Source organism: Stegostoma tigrinum, chromosome 19 (genome assembly GCF_030684315.1).
Source record: "Stegostoma tigrinum isolate sSteTig4 chromosome 19, sSteTig4.hap1, whole genome shotgun sequence".
NCBI lineage: Eukaryota > Metazoa > Chordata > Chondrichthyes > Orectolobiformes > Stegostomatidae > Stegostoma > Stegostoma tigrinum.
This window is the reverse complement of record NC_081372.1, coordinates 35,396,962-35,416,176: the sequence shown is the minus strand read 5'-3', so window position 1 is coordinate 35,416,176 and position 19,215 is coordinate 35,396,962. Positions and strand designations below refer to the sequence as shown.

The window sequence follows — 19,215 nt, the reverse complement described above, 5'->3', positions numbered from 1 at the left end:
TTGTTGGTTTTAAAACTGTCCTTTTCCCATTTCAGTCCATAATCCAGAATAATGAAAAATAAAAAGATGCAGTCTTTGCACCTTATTCTTGCTCAGCTCTTCATTCTCCACGATTGATGAACTAATTGTGGGATCGTCGCCTTACCACCAATGGCATATACACAAAAAATACCCCACCAATTCCATCCAGCTCTATTTCCACATTATCAGAAGAGCAAAGAGTAGACCAGTGGTTTGCTCTCCATTTTCTTCGCTCTAGGGCTGTTCTTTTATCATGCTGCCTTTTGCAGCTTTGCGTACTCCTTCCTTACTACATTAAAACTTAAAGACTTTTCTTTAACATTAACCATTTCATCTGCAGTCAATTTTGTTCTTTTGTCCTGCTTTGTTCATTTTTTTCCTTCCTTTCTGTAGAGATCTGTGATAATCATATGGGTTGGTATACAAAGTCTGCTTGCTGTTGAGTTTGTTCCAAGATGGCACAGCTCTCAAAAGGAGATTGGTACAAATTAAACCATTTGGACTAAATTTAGATATTCCAATCAATAAATTAGATCAGTATGATTGTCCTACAAGCCTCATTCATTTATGGCATCTGCAGCAATTGACCCATCATAGTAGGATGAAATTCTTCCCATTGAGTTCAGGTATTGCTTTGCGCCTGAGCTGATGGAAAGGATGAACAGGTAGTAGACCTACTAACATTAATCATGATAGATTGATAGTTTAAATCAGTTAACCTCTAGCAGTATCACTAAAGAAATTTGGGTATTCATCAACCTACGAGGCCACAGGGTCCCTGGAAAATAAAAACCTTAAATGTGAAGAGAATTCAAGAGAACAATTCCATTAAATCAAAAAAAAACAGTAACAACACAATGTTAAAGAAAGCAAGCACTGGGGTTCACTCCTGAAGGGATCAAATTAAAAACCGAAGAAGTTACATTAAAAACTTATATACAACCAGGGTTAAACCACACTGTATGTGGTGTGTTTTGGCTTTCGTTAAAAAAGAATGCAGAGGCACTGGAGGAAGTATAAAAAATGATTTACACAAATACGAAAACTGAGCAATTACATAAATCAGTAAAGATTGAACAAGTTGGTCTCTTTACTCTATTAATTAGGAGACTGAAGGGTCACCAGATACAAGTCTTTAAACATGATTCAAAGTTGATAGTGTAGACAAGATCATTCCATGTGAGAGTTCCAAACTTTTTGGGATAGAAATGCAAAATTGTCATGATCTAATAGAAAGGAGTTGCCCAGATAATAAAGAGACAAGGAGGATGTTTTTCCTCTCAGGGAGTGATGAATCTTATTTACCACAGGAGCCTGTCAAGGCCGGGTCATTAAACATATTTAAAGTGGAGATAGACAGATTTTTAATCATTAAGGAAATCAAGGATTTTCAGATCAGCTGAATAGCAGAGTTGACTCAATGAGCCAAACGGGCTACCTTCTGCTTATACATCTTATAGTCTTATGTACCAAAGTACCTCCTGGTTTCCTGCAGTCATGTGACCTTTATCACAAGGCACTGACTGGGAGAATGAATCTTGCAGCCAGTTCCAATGAAGACAGTACAGGATTGACCATGTAACAGTTCACAGTTGAAAGAAAGTCAGTAATAAGTGCAAAAAGGCATTCCACGAAAAAAAACTCTTCAACTAGAGAGTGGTTAGATCATGAAACTCACTACCACAAGTGGATGGATGAATGTTAAGTTCTGAGGAAGGGTCACCAGACCCAAAACGTTAACTTTGTTTCTTCCCCTCACAGATGCTGCCAGACCTGCTGAGCTTTTCCAGCAACTTTGTGTTCCGGCTTTACTGCATCAACAGTTCTTTTGTTTTTTTTAAGTTAGCATGTTGCTGTTGGGGTTGATTGGTCTTATCTATACTATACAATCTGCATAATTCATTTGGTTTAAGCAAGCATTGAAGTATATATGAACAGCAGTGGTTCCCCCCCCACCTTGTGAACCTATTCCACTGCAATTCAAATAAATAATGGCTGGCGTATGAACTAAATCCATAGCATCTTTCCTCATATCACTTAATACCATTGTGTTCCCCATCCATTCATATTCTCCTTTCCATTACCTTCTATCTTTTGACCACCCTTTCAATACTTAAAGTGTTCCCTTTGAACTTCCCAAATCAATTTCTATATTTTGGTCCACTATCATTGGCTCACCTTTGATCGTCCACATTTTCCCTCCTATTCCTCTTCAAGGCCAAATGACAAGAAGTCAAGAGTCTACTCATCACAGTATCTTTCCTTTCCTCCCTTCTTCTCTATTTCCTCATCAGTTTCTCTCAAAGGGGGCTTGGATTTATTTCAAAATTCAATTTAAATGTTGGTCAGAGAGCACACAAAGTGATTTATTTGCAAAATAAACAAAGGGTGTAGCATTTCGTGATATCGCCAATAATGAAATAGTACCACAATGCACGAAAACATATTCTATCACAATGTAATTTATCATTCATTAATTTCCTGCAGTGACACAATGCTTCCTTAGTTGAAAACTCACAACTGCATGTCAATCCAACCAGGCTTGTTATGGACCAGACCAAAATACCTCAAAATATTTTTAAAATATGGCCTAGAGCCCAACTGTTTCTTATTTTTAAAGGCAAGCATAAAGGTGTTATATTTTGGATGCAATCTGATTGATAAAACTGCCAGACTGGAAGCATAGCACATTTCATTCTTACTCCACAGTTAAAACGTAAACAAAAGAAAGAAGAATTGGAAACTCTATCAACTCTATTGGAAAGCTTGAGACAATAATAGATTATTTAACTACTAAAACAGCAACTTTTCCAATATAGTAACACAGCATAAACACACCCTTGGTAAAGATAAATTCAGTAAAATAGATTGTTTCACATGCAACTCCAGCAGAAAGATAACCCAAGCTTTTAGCTGTTACAAAGAGAAGAATAACAGCTTCCATCGAGTTAAGGCCCCAGCAGCTATTGAAAGTTAAGCTAAAATCCTGATTCTGTGAGAGCTTGACTATACATTTTCGTGCTGCTTCTATTGCTCCAACATTAAAAAAAATACGCAAAGCCTCACAAGCTGTTACTTTCTTGGCTTGGAACAGTCCATTCACAACCACTGTCTCAACCTCTCTTCACGGAAAAAAAAAGGACAAAATACACCTCTTAAAGCCATAGTGCTGCCACAGGATTGAGAGTGAACTCTTAAATGATAGCAAGTGGATGTTATGCTATGCTGGGTGACAACCTGTAGCATTCCATTAGTGCTGCAATACTACCGACCAGGGAATATCTTTGGAATCTTGAGCTCACTTACCAATTTTAATAGCCAGATAGCTATACTGGATAAACTGTTACTTTTCTTCTCATTTTAAATTTGGCCTGTGACTTCGTCTTTGAGGCTCTTTGAGATCATTCTTCTATTTAAATGACAACACGGCCGATCTTCTACTTCAAAACCGTTTTTTAGCACAATCTCCATATCCCTTGATGTTTTAACATGTTGAAAATCAATTAATTAAACTCAGCCATCTACTGAGTTTCCATATCCCTCTGGGGAAAAGAATTCCAAAGATTCACCATCTTCTGGAGTTATGAAATCCCTCCTCATCTCAGCCCTAAACACCAGTCCCTTGCTCTAAGGCTATGTCACCTGGTTCTATACCATTGGTCAGGTGAAAAGTTCTTTCTTTCTTCATTTACCCTATCAGCTCTTATTCTTCTAAATTGTGGAAAATATTATCCAAGTCTATTTAAAATAGAATCCCCAAAATTAGTTTGACTGAATGTGTGCAAACCCTATTTTAGTCACTGATCAGATTAAAATTTAGGCATGAAAAGGTGAAATGTCTTCTGCACTGGAGATTCCTGCATAGAGGCCTCCTGTTAGAAGCTTGTCCAGGAATCTACAAATCCATTATTGAAGCGAATTCATGTGGAAACTACAGCCCCTTTTGCAGCATTAAGTTGGGGGGTGGGGGGAAGGAGGAAGGAGGGGCAGTGTTCTGTGATTTAAATGTCAAGCAGCACAACCAGTCATTTTGACAGCTGTTGTGAAAAGGTAAGTATGTAAGTTAGGTAGCAGTTAGTTAAGAGGTTAGAGTGCAAGGTGGGTAGGATGCCAGTGTGGAATCCTTGTATGCCGAGGCTGTCCAATTTAAGCTGAGCAGAAAGGAGTTAAAATAATACATGACTAAGAGCATGAAGTAGGGAAACTTTAGCTTTATGAAACAGTACATATTACCGTAACTGCAAACTGCCATTCCCTTGCCTGAGAAGTCATGTAGGACAGATAGCGAAGTCTCTTTGCCTTGAAGTCTGGGCCTTTGATGCATGGTATCATCTAGACTCTTCGATAATCTGGGTTAATATTTTCCACAATTTAGAAGAATAAGAGCTGATAGGGTAAAAGAAGAAAGAAGGTTTCCCCTGACCAATGGTCTAGAACCAGGGGACATAGCCTTAGAGCAAGGGACTGGTGTTTAGGACTGAGATGAGGAGGGATTTCTTGATACAGAAGATGGTGAATCTTTGGAATTCTTTTCCCCAGAGGGATATGGAAACTCAGCCATCAAGTATGTACAAGACTGAGTTTAATTAATTGATTTTCAACACGTTAAAACATCAAGGGATATGGAGATTGTGCTAGAAAACGGTTTTGGAGTAGATCGGCCGTGTTGTCATTTAAATAGAAGGATGAGCTTAAAGAGCCTAATGGTCTGTTTCTGCTCTTGTATTTTGTAATCATATATTATCAATTTCAAATACATGGGGATCCGAAAAAATTGATTAAAAAAAGGGAAGTGAGGAAGGGATTCGAGTTTCCCCAGCCGGTGGCCGACGTTGAGCCACCCTCATCCGATATTGGGGAGACCAGAAAGACGGGACAGGCAAGACCACGTGTGGAAGACAGAAACTCGTTACAAAATCCTCAAGTTATTATACACGAACTATTGAGATAAAAGAGTATGTCAGGGAGACTTCAAGGACTGAGATATAAAGAGATCTTGGGTTTGGGAAAGGGGGAATTAGAACATAGGAATACATAGAGTTAGGATGTGTAACCATAAAGTATTAGCAGGATCACACTCCTGATAGTAGTACAGTTAAATAATGTCCCTGTATAAAGGTAGGAGAAGTAGCCATTTTGAGACTCTGGATTCCCTCGGAAGTCCATAGTATGATAAATGAAGCCCCAAATCCTCTAAAAAAAAAAGACCATTTTGTTTCACAATTGGCAGGTCAGATTTCTAACCCACTGCCTGGGGACATGCTGTTATTATTAAAAATTCCATGTGGGACCTCTTGGCCCTCGGTCAAGGGCTTGTTTGCCGTTCCTCCAGGCAGTGATTGGGCCCCTGATGATAGCCATCATGACAGCAGATACCTGGCTCCCAACACAAGCTTAAGAGGCCATCATTAACGAGGACAGACAGCACAGTCTGAAGTGACCAGATGTATCTAGAAAAAGGGTGAACAGTTAACAGACTTCATTGCTAGATTTAAGGATACTTGGGAATCCTCAGCAGGTGTGGTACTTAAGCAGCACGGACCCCTAGCCACACAAACCCTTTTAAATTGCTTTTCTCCTAACATTGTGCATGCCTTTAAATTGGCTAGCCTGACTTGGCAGCAGGAATGGAACGAGATTATTACGTCCCTGACAAACATGGATAGGCAAGGCTTGTTTACAAAGAAATCAAGTGAAAATTAAAGGCCAATTTGTCCAGCAGCTTAGATCTGGAGGCAACAGAGGTTGCCACTGAAAACCCTATAACGGTGATCATGGCCAGAGATGGCAGGGACATAACACCAGCACTTCATCGGAGGCTCACTGATGATGTTACCTAGAATGGTGACAAAATGTCTGAAAACTAACCTTCCAGCTCAGCGAACAAACTCACATCCAGAACATGTAGGACAGAAAGCAAAAAGTTAGGGCTTGCAGCATCTGTACACTCTTATTGTAACCACATTCCCCGAGAATTAAATGTATGTATGGTTGCCTAAGTAATGACCTTGCCTTGCTAAAACAGAGTACAATTGCAGTTTGTTTTAACTTGTTTGTACCACTGTATAAATTCTGCTTCTTTTTTGTGCTTGTCAGAGTCTTCGGACCTAACCTTTTGTCAGCTTTGACTCTGTGATATAACAAAAAAAATCTCTTTGCCTCGAAGTCTGGGCCTTTGGGATGTGATTTACTTTAGTCTCTTTGACAGCCAGGTATTTACTAGAATGTCAGGGTAGGTCCGGGTTGGGAGAGGGTATGTGTAAGGAAAAGAACCAGTCTCTCCTCAATCTTTCTTGAAAAGAATACCATTTATTCTGGTATCATCCTTGCATATTGATTTTACATCTTCCCAGTGCTAAGTATTCAGCTCTCGTAACAGATCTTTAAATCAAAAAGAATAAGGTGCTTACAGGGTAACAAGGCGTGGAGACGGAGGAACTTTGCAGGCCGGGCAGCAGAGGAGCAGAAAAGCTGACGTTTTAGGTCAGGACCCTTCAGGCCCTCCTTCCTGCTCCTCTGATGCTGCCTGGCCTGCCGAGTTCCTCCAGCATCAGCAGTTCCTACTATCTCAAGGTGCATATAGGGATGTTTTTACTGCCAAACTCAAGATGTACTACTCAACACCTCTCTGCATAGCACCAAGGTATGCGTCCTGTACTCATGTGAAGCACTCTAGAGGGTGCACTAGTATTACCTTCATAGCATCCTCAAGGTCAGTTGGCAGGACCACATCACAAACACTGAAGTCTTGGAAACAAACAGTAACACCATCTAGATGTTACACTGTAGCAAAGCCAGTTGTGTTGCATGGGTCTCGTCGACCTGAAGTATGACAAAATTGTGCTGTGGGAAAGCTACAATAGTAAAGTTCCAAACAACCATCAAGGACTTCCTAAAAAAAAAATAGTTGGTCTCACCAGTGGGAAGCACAGGGCATAGATCATGAAGGCCTGGAGATGCCACATCAGGAGCGCTACACACAGTTTTGACATTGAGCAAACAGCTAACACAATAGAGAAAAGGAGAATAAATCCAATTATCTCAAACTCCAACCAACCACACCTTCGCCTGTAACTGCTCTAAGAATCTGCCACACATGAATAGGCTTTAATAGCCACCAGCAGACATGCAACCAATAAGTACAACTTTCCCAAATATCTTTGGCCGAAAGAAATTCTGTAAGGGAAATAGTATGAAAAACTGCGCATAGTATTTCAAATATGGTTGAAATAACATTTAAATTTATATTTACAACTTTTTCTTTTAATTCTGACAATGCAGAAATACATCCTGGAGCTTAGTTTACTCTTGAAAAAATACAGATTAAAGAGAAATGGCGAATGTTCAAAGTCAGAATGGTGGTTCTGGTCAGGAAAGAAGTGTATCAATTAATTAGAAAACTGGCATTACTGATTCTATTAAACATTCATTTCTAACTTAGCAGATCTTAGTGAGGACAATATAGCATAATTGGCTCCAATCCAGTGAATGAAAAAAATTCAAACAATTCCTGTTTGAGGATTTTAGCGACACCTAGGGGATCTTGTCTGACATACTCATGCACACAAGTGTTATAAAGGCTTCATGCTTAATCATTTTGTTGAAGTTTTTTGTCTTACATTCAACAGGGCAATTCCCAAGAATACCAATACAAGGGCAAAAACTAACATTTACACTGATTGCCATGTTGAGTTGAAATGGGCACAGCACATGTTCGGGCATTCACTGGTTCACTGGCCAGGGCACTGCTCTGAATGATCAAAAGTCAACCTTAAGCTAGAAAGAACTGCATATGCAGGAATCAAAGGCAACAGTGTGGAGCTGGAGAAGCACAGCAGGCCAGACAGCATTAGCGGAGCAGGAAATCAGAATCCCTACAGTGTGGAAACAGGCCCCGTGGTCCCACAAGTCCATACCGACCCAGGCCCATCCCCTATAACCCACCTAATCTACACATCCTTGAACACTATGGGCAATTTAGCATGGCCAATCCACCTAAACTGCACATCTTTGGACAGTGGGAGGAAAGCAGAGCACCCGGAGGAAACCCATGCAGACACAAGGAGAATGCGCAAACTCCACAAAGACAGTCGCCCGAGGGTGGAATTGAACCCGGGTCCCTGGCCCTGTGAGGCAGCTGTGCTAGCCACTGAGCCAAAAGTTTATGTTTTGTGTCAGAACCCCTCTTCAGAAATGGGGAGGGGGAAGGGAGATAGGACATAAAAGAGAGAGGGAGGTGGGGCTGAGGAGAATAGGTGGGGTGGTGATAGGTGAGAGCAGGTAGGGAGTGGTGGAGATTAGTCAGTGAGGTGGGAGGGGTGGATAGATGAAAGAGAAGATTGGCAGGTTGTCAGGTCAAGGAGGCGGGGATGAATAAATGCTGGCCTAACCCCTGGCACCCTACCTCATGAAAGAATTTTTAAAAAAAAGTCTTCCTCCCACTTAGTCAGAACACAAGTTTTGCCGGTCTCCACTGTTGGAATCTGTCAATACTCAACCAGACATTTTTACAAAGAGTGGTCACCCAGTGAAGTACTGTACGGCTGATAAAAATGACTGCCACTTATGAAATGTACGATGTATTACAAACCCAACTTTCAAACTTGTTTATCAATTTTTGATTCAAGCAGAACGTTTATTGACAAAGTTTTAGCCAACAATACCTTGTCCCATAATGACTGCAGTTCTTCTTGTCCTCCAAGATCCCAGAACATCAGGCGTGCTGATCCAACATCAATGGTGCCAACTTCAAATTGAACAAAATTAATCGATGGTTCAGAGAATGAGTATGAACTAGTAAATACAAGAAGAATGAACTACATTACGGTTGACTATTGTACTTACCTGCATACATATTTGCATAAATGAAATAATTACTAGCTAGAATAACACTTCACAGAATTAGGGCTTTCAGGCCCATTCAGCCTGCCCTGCCATTCATAATTGATTTGTAAATCAATTACTGATGACACAATACATCTGACTACCACAGTATCATAAGAAACCATCTTTCATCAGTTTTTGCACTGGTCAACCTGAAAATTCAAAATACAAGTCAACTATGTCCAACCCATTTCCAAGCACTGTTCTCTCACTACTTCCCCTAGAATGATAATTGTGTTCCACTTGTCCTCACATTGAGCACCATGGCCTCCATATGTTGAAGTAATCACCTTTCAACACTCACAGTGCGATGCCACTATCAGAAACATATTCCGAAGGGACCATTTGCTCTGCTGTGTTCTAGACCATTCGTCTACCACCTTGACCCTTTGCAAGGCACTTTTGAGCCTAAAGAGAGAAGACAGATTCAGTCACACAGCATGGAAACAGACTCTTTGGTTCAACTCATCCACACCAACCATGTTCCCAAACTAAACTTGTAATGCTTGCTTGCATTTGGCCCACATCCCCCCCAAATTCTTCCTATTCATATACCTATCACTGTCTTATAATTGTTGCAACTGTACCTACATCCACTACTTGCTCTGGCAGTTCACTCCACATACGAACCACTCTGAAAAAAAGAAAGTTGCCCTTTGTGTGCTTTTTAAATCTTTCTCCTCTCACCTTTAAACTATGTCCCCTAGTTTTGAACTCTCCCACCATAGGGAAAAGGCCTTTGCTATTCACGTTATCTATGCCCATCATGATTTTATAAACCTCTATAAGTCCCATCCTATCCAGTAGAGTGGAACTGGAGAAACGCAGCAAGTCAGGCAGCATCAGAGGAGCAGGAGAGTTGATGTTTCTGGCTAGGACCTATCATTAGGACTGATAAAAGGGTCCCGGCCCAACATGTCGACTCTCCTGCTCCTGTGACGCTGCCTGTCTTGTGTTCCTCCAGCCCCACACTGACTCTGACTCCAACTGCAGTTCTTGCTATCTCCCAGCCTATCCAGCTGATTTTTACTTTGTTCCAAGCAACATCCTGCTAATTCTTTTCTGAACCCTGCCCAATTTAATAATATCCTTCATATCGCAGAGTGACCAGAACTGCATGCAGTACTCCAAAAGAAATCTCACCAACATCCAGTACAACCTCAACGTGGTGTCCTAAGTTTGATACTGAAAGTTCCAAACAATGAAGACAAGTGTGCTAAATGCCTTCTTAACAATCCTGCAAACCCTGATGCAATTTTCAAATAATTAATGTACCTGAACTCCTAGGTGTCTCTGTTCTACAACACTACCCAGGGCTCTACCACTCATTGTAGAATTCTGATATCTCCGCTGTTGGAAGGATGTTGCAAAACTTGAAAGGGCTCAGAAAAGATTTACAAAGATGTTACCAGGGTTGGAGGGTTTGAGCTATGGGGGAGGCTGAATGGGTTGGGGATATTTTCCCTGGAGCATCAGAGGCTTAGGGGTGATCCTATAGAGGTTTATAAAATAAGAGGCACGGATAGGGTAAATAGACAAAGTCTTTCCCCAGGAGTAGGGATGTCCAAGACTACAGGACATAGGTTTAGAGTGAAAAGGAAAAGATTTAAAAAGGGACCTAAGGGGCAACATTTTCACACAAGGGGTGGTGCATGTATGGAATGAGCAGCTTAAGGAAGTGAAGGTGGCTGGTACAATTACAATATTTAAAAAAGCCATCTGAATGGGTATACGAATAGTAAGGGTTTAAGAGGGATATGAGCCAAATGGTGGTAAATGGGACTAGATTTGTTTAGGATATCTATTTGGCATGGACGAGTTGGACTGAAGGGTCTGCTTCCATGCTGTACATATCTATGACTCAAGTCCTGCCCTTGTTTGATATACCAAAAAAAACCTCATATTTATCCAAATTAAACTCCGTCTGCCACTCCTCAGCCTACTGGCCCTACAATTCATACACTCTTACCTCCTCCTACCTCACAGTCCAAAGCTCTCAAATCCTTTCCATGACAAGCAGCAATTTACGAACGCTACATTTGCTGTTCACAATGCAGGCTCCTTCACAGTGCTGACACCAAACAGTTTTGTGCAACATCTATATTCAATCCATAAGTGTTGACATCTGAACTTCTGGTGACTTGCTATTTTAATTCTCCATCTTGTTCTCAAACAGATACTGTCCTCGACATACTGCAGCGTAGCTCAACAGAAGCTAGAAGAGCTGCATCTCATCATTTGATTAACCACTTTACAGTATTCTAAACTTGACATTGCGATCAACAATTTCAGGCCATGATTTCTGCCTCATTTTTGTTGTATTTCACTTTCTCGTTTGATCAGATGACAACTCCTTACTACTTTGCACCTCATGTGGACTCATCTTATGTTTATTTGCTTATCTCTTTACCACTCCCTTTGGCTCTGCACCACCAACTCTCATTATTCAATGTCTCTCATCTTTTGCCTTAGTACAGACCTTCACTTTTGTCCTTTTGAACACACATTAAAAAGCTATTACATTTCAGTTTTTTTCCCCAGTTCTGATAAAGATTGAAAAACATCAATTGTTTTTTTCTCTCCACAGACATTGCCTGACTTGCTGACTATTGCTAGAATTTTTCTGATTATATTTTAGCTTTTCACATTACTTTTATGCATCTGCGATAATTTATAAATAATTTTACAAAAGTGCATTAATAATTCTGAAAACACTTCATAGAATTTCTATCAAAGTACATATTAAAAAGGTCAGGCCTGAGCTAGAGGACACTGTTTAATGAAGAGTTGCCCTTTCAAGGCAGATGCAGAAAAACCTTTCTGTCTCAAGTTTTGCAACTTTGGAACTCTCTGCCTCAGAAGGTAGTGGAGGCACAGTCATTGAATATTTTAAGACACAGCCTAATAGATTCTTGTTCAGCAGGTGATGCAGAGGTAATTGGCAATATGGAATGTGAAACAGAGTAGCCATGATCTTTTAAACAGTCTGTCTTTGTTCTTACTTCTTTATTAGGTATCTTGTACATGATCCCCATTGTCACTACACGATTCCTGATATCGTCGAGTGCATTTCCGTCATTTACAGTTAGATTGGTACATGTTTACATTCCACCTGGTTTGAGGAATTACTAGAGATTGTTAATGATTAGAACAATCTCCACCGTGTGCCTCAGAGTCAACATTAAGGTGGAAGAGATGATCAATTTACCTGGTTTACTGTATATTTAAAAGGCTCTGGATATTCCATGATTGTCAGACTTCCATTCATACTTCCTTAAACAAACTTGCAACTCCTCATGCATTTCATCTGCTGTGTGTGGTTTGTCCTACCATTTGCACTTGCAATAGTGCAAGAATTCTGACAGCAGGTGTCTCACTTTTTCCTTGCGATGATAGGATTCCACACCATTTTTTCTTCCAGGATTTTCCTTCTGACTTCCAAAAGAGTTATTTACTCATATTGTATGTTTAAACCATAAATACATTTAACAATATACTAAATCTGTTTTTCCTGCTTAAGCCATTTTGATGTTGCGATTTTTTTTTACCCACACCGATCATTGGTAATTATTAAAAGATGAACTATTGTACAATCTGGGTTTGTTATTTCCTTCTTATGAACTCCTGCAATACTTTAATATCTTTGGGGTGGGTGGGGAGAAGAATATACAATATTTGATGCTCAAATTTTGAGCTTTAAAATCGGTTAAAATTTGACACTACGTTCTCCAAACTTCCAGTACATTGTAATAATCATCAATACCAGCAAGAACATATTGTCTTGGGAAAAAAAAACAAAAAAATTTAGCCTGCAAACTTACTGTTTAAGCCAACTGTAGTAGTAATCTTTGATAAGTTCATTCCTTTGTAGTTACGGTTAAACTTGGTTTTTGTCTGCTCCAAGAAGGTCTGCACAGGTTAGTCAAACAACAAAGTTAAATTAAAATTATGCCAATGAAATTTGAACACCACTGCATAAAAACACTACTTTTCCATAAGTTATTCCTCATTGCTAAGTTATACAAATGGTTGATGAACTTGACAACTCAATAAACAGCAGTAACCTGCAGACTGCTTTTATATGAGATAATATTTCATTCTTCGGATGCAATTTTGTTAACACATGTATCACAATGTAAAGATTCATTCAAATCAGAAAAAGTGTTAATCCCAAACTGTGCCATTGTAAAACACACAATGATTCCATAAAGATCATTCTTTGACGAAAACAGAAATTGCCGGAAAAACTCAGCCTGTCTGGCAGCATCTGTGGAGATTAAGTAGAGCTAACATTTCTGGTCCACTGACCCTTCAAGAAGGGTCACCGGATTCGAAATGTTAAATCTGCTTCCTCTCCACAGATGCTGCCAAACCTGCTGGGTTTTTCCAGCAATTTCTGATTTTGTTTCTGATTGGCAGGATCCACAGCTCTTTCAATTTTTAGGTCATTCTTCAGGCTTTACTGATCTCTTACATATAAACAATATACAGGCCACTCCTCATAATTAGAAGTAATTTGTTCATCTGAGTTATCAAATTCAATTTTTAAGCACTGCATTTACTTTAATTAACATGAAATATTGCACAATACTACTTCACTTGTGATTGTTAAGAAAACAATTTCTAATTTTTGCCAATTTATACTGCTATTGCTCACAGGACACCAAACTATTGCTTTTTGTTTCGGGTAAACATGGTTACATACTAACTTGTTACTTCTTTTAAAAAAAAGAGTTTAGAATTCTAGTTACAGTACAATGCTACAAAAGGCAATACAACTCAAAATCAGGAACTCAGTGGTAACGAAAGAAAGAGGATGAAAACAATATTGCACTCTCATGAAAAGGTCACTGCACTGACTGAGTTATATGGGAGGTAAAGGGCACAGATGCACATGCAAAAGGTGAAAGAACAGAAATGCATGCAGCATGAGAGAGAAAAGAAGAAAATAGTAAAGGGAGACACATATGACAGCTACATTGTTTGATCACAAAACCCATTAGGGTATGAAGGCAAGTCAAATGCTATAGATATCATCTCACAGTTTTGCCTGCATTGTCCAATCCCAGGATCAGAATGCAATACTCATCCTTCTGGAACATGTACTTCCACAAGCCTGACAGTAGTGTGTACATCCTGTAAAAACAAAACAAATTAATCTTTCAAGCATTTCTATTATAAATAAATAGGTCAAAGTTATTCCCTCATTATTTAGCAATATCAGAGACAAGATCAGATTCTGACAACAATTTTTTTTTAAATATATAAATGGTTTGGCATGAGTGCTTTCTGTGAAAAATTCCTCTGCTGACATTGCTGATACTACACAATAGCTTTAACAAAATGAAACAACTATGAAAAATTCGAAATGATCTTACATTTACATTATTCCTACAGCCCAAATTTGCTGTGGAGGGCAACGTAAACTTGGCAAACATGAGTGATATTGAGTGGTACAGAGATCAGAACTGCATCATATTCACAAGTCCATCCGTTTTACTGAAACCTAGTACAAATCTTGCGAAATTTGTTTTTGTTTTGTTGTTGAACATGCCACACTTAGGTGTAACTATCCTTTCTATTCCACTCTTATACCACAAAACCCTACTTTTGAAAAAAGGCTGACTGTAGCCATTTGAGATGCTCACTCACACTCCACTCCAAATTTTTTTTCAGAAAATTTTGCTCAGTGTTTGGGTTCTCTCCCACCTATTGCCTTTTCTGGTCTAGTTCTAGGCCCACTGCCCACCACATTCACATCTACCTCCACTTCACTTACCAAGGTAGAAGTTCCTCTCCCTGTAGCTGTTCCTTTACCATATGGCCATAATATAGCCCTGGTTCCCAAATGGCCACCAGTTTCTCACTTCCAACTACCTCAAAGTCATCCTTGCTGCCACCATAATTATGGTGCTTGCTCCCAACATGACTACTTCCACCAATATCATTGAATATCCTCTTGCCTAGCCGATCACTTCCACCTTTTAGAAATATAAACCAAAAGATATTACACTGGTGTGGGCGAATGCGAAAGATGTCCTGCAAGAAGACATAGGCTGCTTTCTCCTGAGGTGACTGACGCTGAGATTAACTGGAGGCTCACTGTGCTTCTGACAAGGGACAGGGTTGAGAAAGCATTGAGATTGCAGTCAGTATGAGAATCGAACCTGTGTTGTTTTCATCACTCAAAAGCAGACTAGCCATCCAGCCAAGTGAGCTAACCAACACCCATGTTAAATAATAATATCTTAAAGTATTTTTCTAATTTGTAAGTATTACCTTGAATATCAGGCTGAATCCTCGCACAACATCCCAATCCCAGCTCCACCACTCCATTTCCTGTTGCCTTTTCCTTCTTGCTACACCGTATCATTGATTAGAATCATAAAATCCCTACAGTGTAGAAGCAGTCCATTCAGCCCATTGAATACACACCAACCCTCCAAACAGCGTTCCACTCAGTTCCAATCCCCCACCCTACTCCTGTGACCCTGCATTTCCCATGGTTAATCCATCTAACCCACATATCCCTGATCTGGGTAGAATGCCAAATGACAGTGTCTGTACTTCGAGTCATACAGCATGGAAAGTCTGGTCCAATCAATCCATACTGACCATGTTCCCAAACTAAACTAGTCCCACAAGCCTGTACTTGACCACATCCCTTCAAACCTTTCCTATTCATGCACTTATCCAAATGTCTTCTAAATGTTGTCACTGAGACCGCACACACCACTTTCTCTGGCAGTTCATTCCATACACAAGCCACTCTGAAAAAATTTGCCACCCCAATGTCTTTTTTAAAATCTTTTTCCCCTCACCCTAAAACTATGTCCCCAGGTTCTGGGCAATTTAGCATGGCTTACCCACTAAATCTGCACATCTGGGAGGAAACCCACACAGACAGAGAAAATGTGGAAACTCCACACAGATAGTCACCCAAGGCTGGAAATGAACCCAGATCTCTGGCACCTGAGGCAGCAATGCTAACAACTTAGCTACCATTCCGGCTCTCAGAAAGATGCACTTCTCACACAGGACTTATACAATTAAAGGTAGGGCCTCGCATTGTGCTTGAGAACAGATTGACCAAGGGGTTCAGGTATATAATTCTTTGAAATTTGAGTCACAGGTAGACAGGGTAGTTAAGGCATTTAGCTTGCCTTCATCGCTCAGCGTTTTTGAGTACAGGAGTTGGGACATCACATTGAGGATTTACAAAAATATGGTGAGGCATTTTTTGGGAGTATTGTGTACAGTTCTGGTCACCCTGTAATCAGAAGGATATTATTAAATTGGAGAGGATTCAGAAGAGATTTACCAGGATGTTGCCAGGAATGGAGGTTTTGAGTAATAAAAATAGGCTAGAAAGACTGGGACCTTTTTCCACTGGAACATAGGAGGTTGAAACCTGTACGTCAAATATTTAGCTAATGAGCATGATTTGGCTAACATCACAGGAAATCTAATTATCTTCCAAACTCTGCACCCATTTAAAGTAGGCACCATTTAATCTTGGTCAATACATGAGGAAGAACATAATAACACAGAAGGATGTTTTGAAACTGGTAAAGGTTCAGAAAGAGATTTACAAGAATGTTGCCATGGTTGAAGGGTTTGAGCCATAGAGAGAGGCTTAACAGGTTGGGGCCATTTCCCCTGGAACATTGGAGACTGAGGAATGACCTTATAAAAGGTTTATAAAACCAGAAGAGATGTTGATAGGGTGAATTGACAAGGGCCTTTCTCTGCAGTGAGGGAGTCTAAAACTAGAGGGCAGAGGTTTCAGGTGAGAGGGGAAAGATTTAAAAGGGACTTCAAGGGCAACTTTTTCACACAGAGGGTGTTGTGTGTATGCAATGAGCTGCCAGAGGAAGTGGTGGAGGCTGATACCTTTTTAAATGTTGTAATTGTATGCAGATGGGTAAACAGATGGGAAGGATTTAAGAAGGACGTGGGCCAAATACTAGCAAATGGGACTAGATTAATTTAGGATATCTGGTCAGCACAGAGGAGTTGGACCAAAGGGTCTGTTTTCAAGCTGTATTTCTCTATGACACACAAAATTACATCCCAAAGCTCCAAATAACTATAATCAATGCAGTGTCGAGCTGGAGGAACACAGAAGGTCAGGCAACATCAGAGGAGCTGGAAAGTCGACGTTTCGGGTTTACACCCTTCCTCAGGACTCCAGCATCTACAGTTCTTGCTATTCCAAATAGTGTACTATATGTTTTGTTTCACAGGAACACGATCCCAAAAAAAGAAACAGGACACTGTTATAAAGGTTTATATTATTCGTGTTTGGAAACGTAAGGCACTGTCGCTCATGAAATAATCTGTCAAGCTCTGGATTTAATGACAGCAACGAAGTATAAAACTTTTGAACATCCCTCATCGTCTCTTGTATGCTCTAGAACGATGGCTTTCAATTCAAGAGTCACCCTTTCGCGACCAATAACGCTTACTAAACGGAGCTCTTACCTTTAGACCTTTAAATCCATTTAAATCCTTCTGTTATGTACCAGGCTCCAAATTATGGAAACGACACAAAGCGGAAGTTTCGCCTGAACAAACCGGATCTTCGACCGCCCCTTAGGCATCGAAATGCTGTAGTTTTTCTGTCGCTTTGTTCTGAATGAGGGCGGGGGCATTAAAACGACAATACCCATAATCCTTCAGTGGCGGGTGGGCGGAAATGAGGTGGACATGCGCAGGGCGAGTCATCTGCCATTTTTAATTGTTAAAGGTTGCAACTGTTAAGTTCACCCCAGAAGTTGTCAGTTTATAGATTTTTAAATGACACTTTTCAGATTCATCTTGTGCGTGACATAATATCGTAAAATGCATATGCCCTGAAAACTACATTTGAAAAAATACAACTTCAGCGTAGGTCTGACATGGATATGTTTCCACATATGGGAGAGACCATAATTAGAGCTATAATCCCATCAGGGAAATGAAGAAAAATCCCGCTCCTGACGGCGGTTAGCACATGGAAATACTGACCGAAAAAATGTTTGAGGCAAATGCAGTAAACACATTTCAACAAAGGTTTGGTAAGTATTTGAGGGAAAAAATGAATAGAAAGTTGTGCTTTTAATGTGCATTGAGATGGTCGGAGCATGTACCTCTCGGGCTGAATGGCTTGATTGTGTACTCTGCAATTTATGCAATAATAAACTAAACAAAATGAATGGTCTATGTCTATTGAATATTTCTGCCTCAAGCTGCAGAGAATATCATTGTTACAATTTGGAATACATCACACAGATGGAGAATTTAAAAAGAAACTTCAAAATGCCATTGCACCCACTCTGGAAAAGGATGGATTGCATTTTAAAAGAGACTATCTTTAGTAGAACAATCAGCTGTAATACCATCCAAACATCAAGACTGCCAAAGGAACCTTGGAATACGTTCGTGGATTCCCGACAACTTCATCTTTACCGTCCTTTTAACATTTTTTTGGATGCTACTGCAAGTCAGCATATATATTTTGCAGGATTCAGAATGAGTTTTAGTTTTTCAATTAGTTTTATTATAAACTCAAGTATAAGCCTTGTTGGTTCAAGAAATCCATCTGGCTTAATTTTTCATATAGTTTTTACATACAGTCAAGCATATGCTGAATAGAAAAAGAATCTTTATAAATTCAAACTAATGAAACCAACCTCCGAGCTGAGAAGTGAGGAATTCACCTCTCGGGATTCAGTTTAACAGTGTACTCAGAAAATTCTAAAGTGCTTCATAACCAATTGTTGACTTTTGAAGATTAGAATTATTGGAAAGGTAAATACAATGATAACTCGTATACACTAAGATCTGATAGAAACAAACGAATGAATGGAGATAATCATTTGTGGTGGTGTTGTTCAAGTCTACAATGTTTGTCAGGGCAAAAGAAGGACCTTTGCTTTCCTTTGAGTAGTGCCCACCAGGGACCTTTGATGCCACCTGAGGAGACAGGTTTGGTTTAAAATGGCATCTGAGAAGGAAATGATATTGAACTATATAGGTTTTCAGTAATAAAGAAATGAAATAAAAGGGGTAATGTGGTTATGATATTAGACTCATAATCCAGAAAAATACTGAAAATCCCACCCATAATGACGATAAGTTAATTTAAATTTATTTTAAAAATTTTAGAAATAAAAAGCTGGCAGTAGTGAAAAGAATTATATAATCGGGAAACCAATCCCCCTGTGTGGCTTCCTCTACATTGGGGAAACCAAGCAGAGCCTTGGGGACCGCTTTGCAGAACACCTCCGCTCAGTCCGCAACAAACAACTGCACCTCCCAGTCGCAAAC

At 39.8% G+C, this 19,215-nt stretch overlaps 1 protein-coding gene across 2 annotated transcripts in view; it reads right to left on the bottom strand.

The window, feature by feature from the left end:
- arfrp1 (ADP-ribosylation factor related protein 1) overlaps positions 1–17,493 on the bottom strand; it is a 30,130-nt gene extending 12,637 nt beyond the window's left edge. For both annotated transcript variants that reach the window (XM_048550189.2, XM_048550190.2), the window contains exons 1-4: positions 17,389–17,493; positions 13,947–14,040; positions 12,726–12,813; positions 8,685–8,767 (exon numbers count right to left, since the gene is read on the bottom strand). In XM_048550189.2, the coding sequence (XP_048406146.1) occupies positions 8,685–8,767; positions 12,726–12,813; positions 13,947–14,039 (264 nt within the window). In that variant the 5' untranslated portion in view covers position 14,040; positions 17,389–17,493. The remainder of the gene's footprint in view (positions 1–8,684; positions 8,768–12,725; positions 12,814–13,946; positions 14,041–17,388) is intronic.
- Between the last annotated feature and the right edge of the window lie 1,722 nt (positions 17,494–19,215).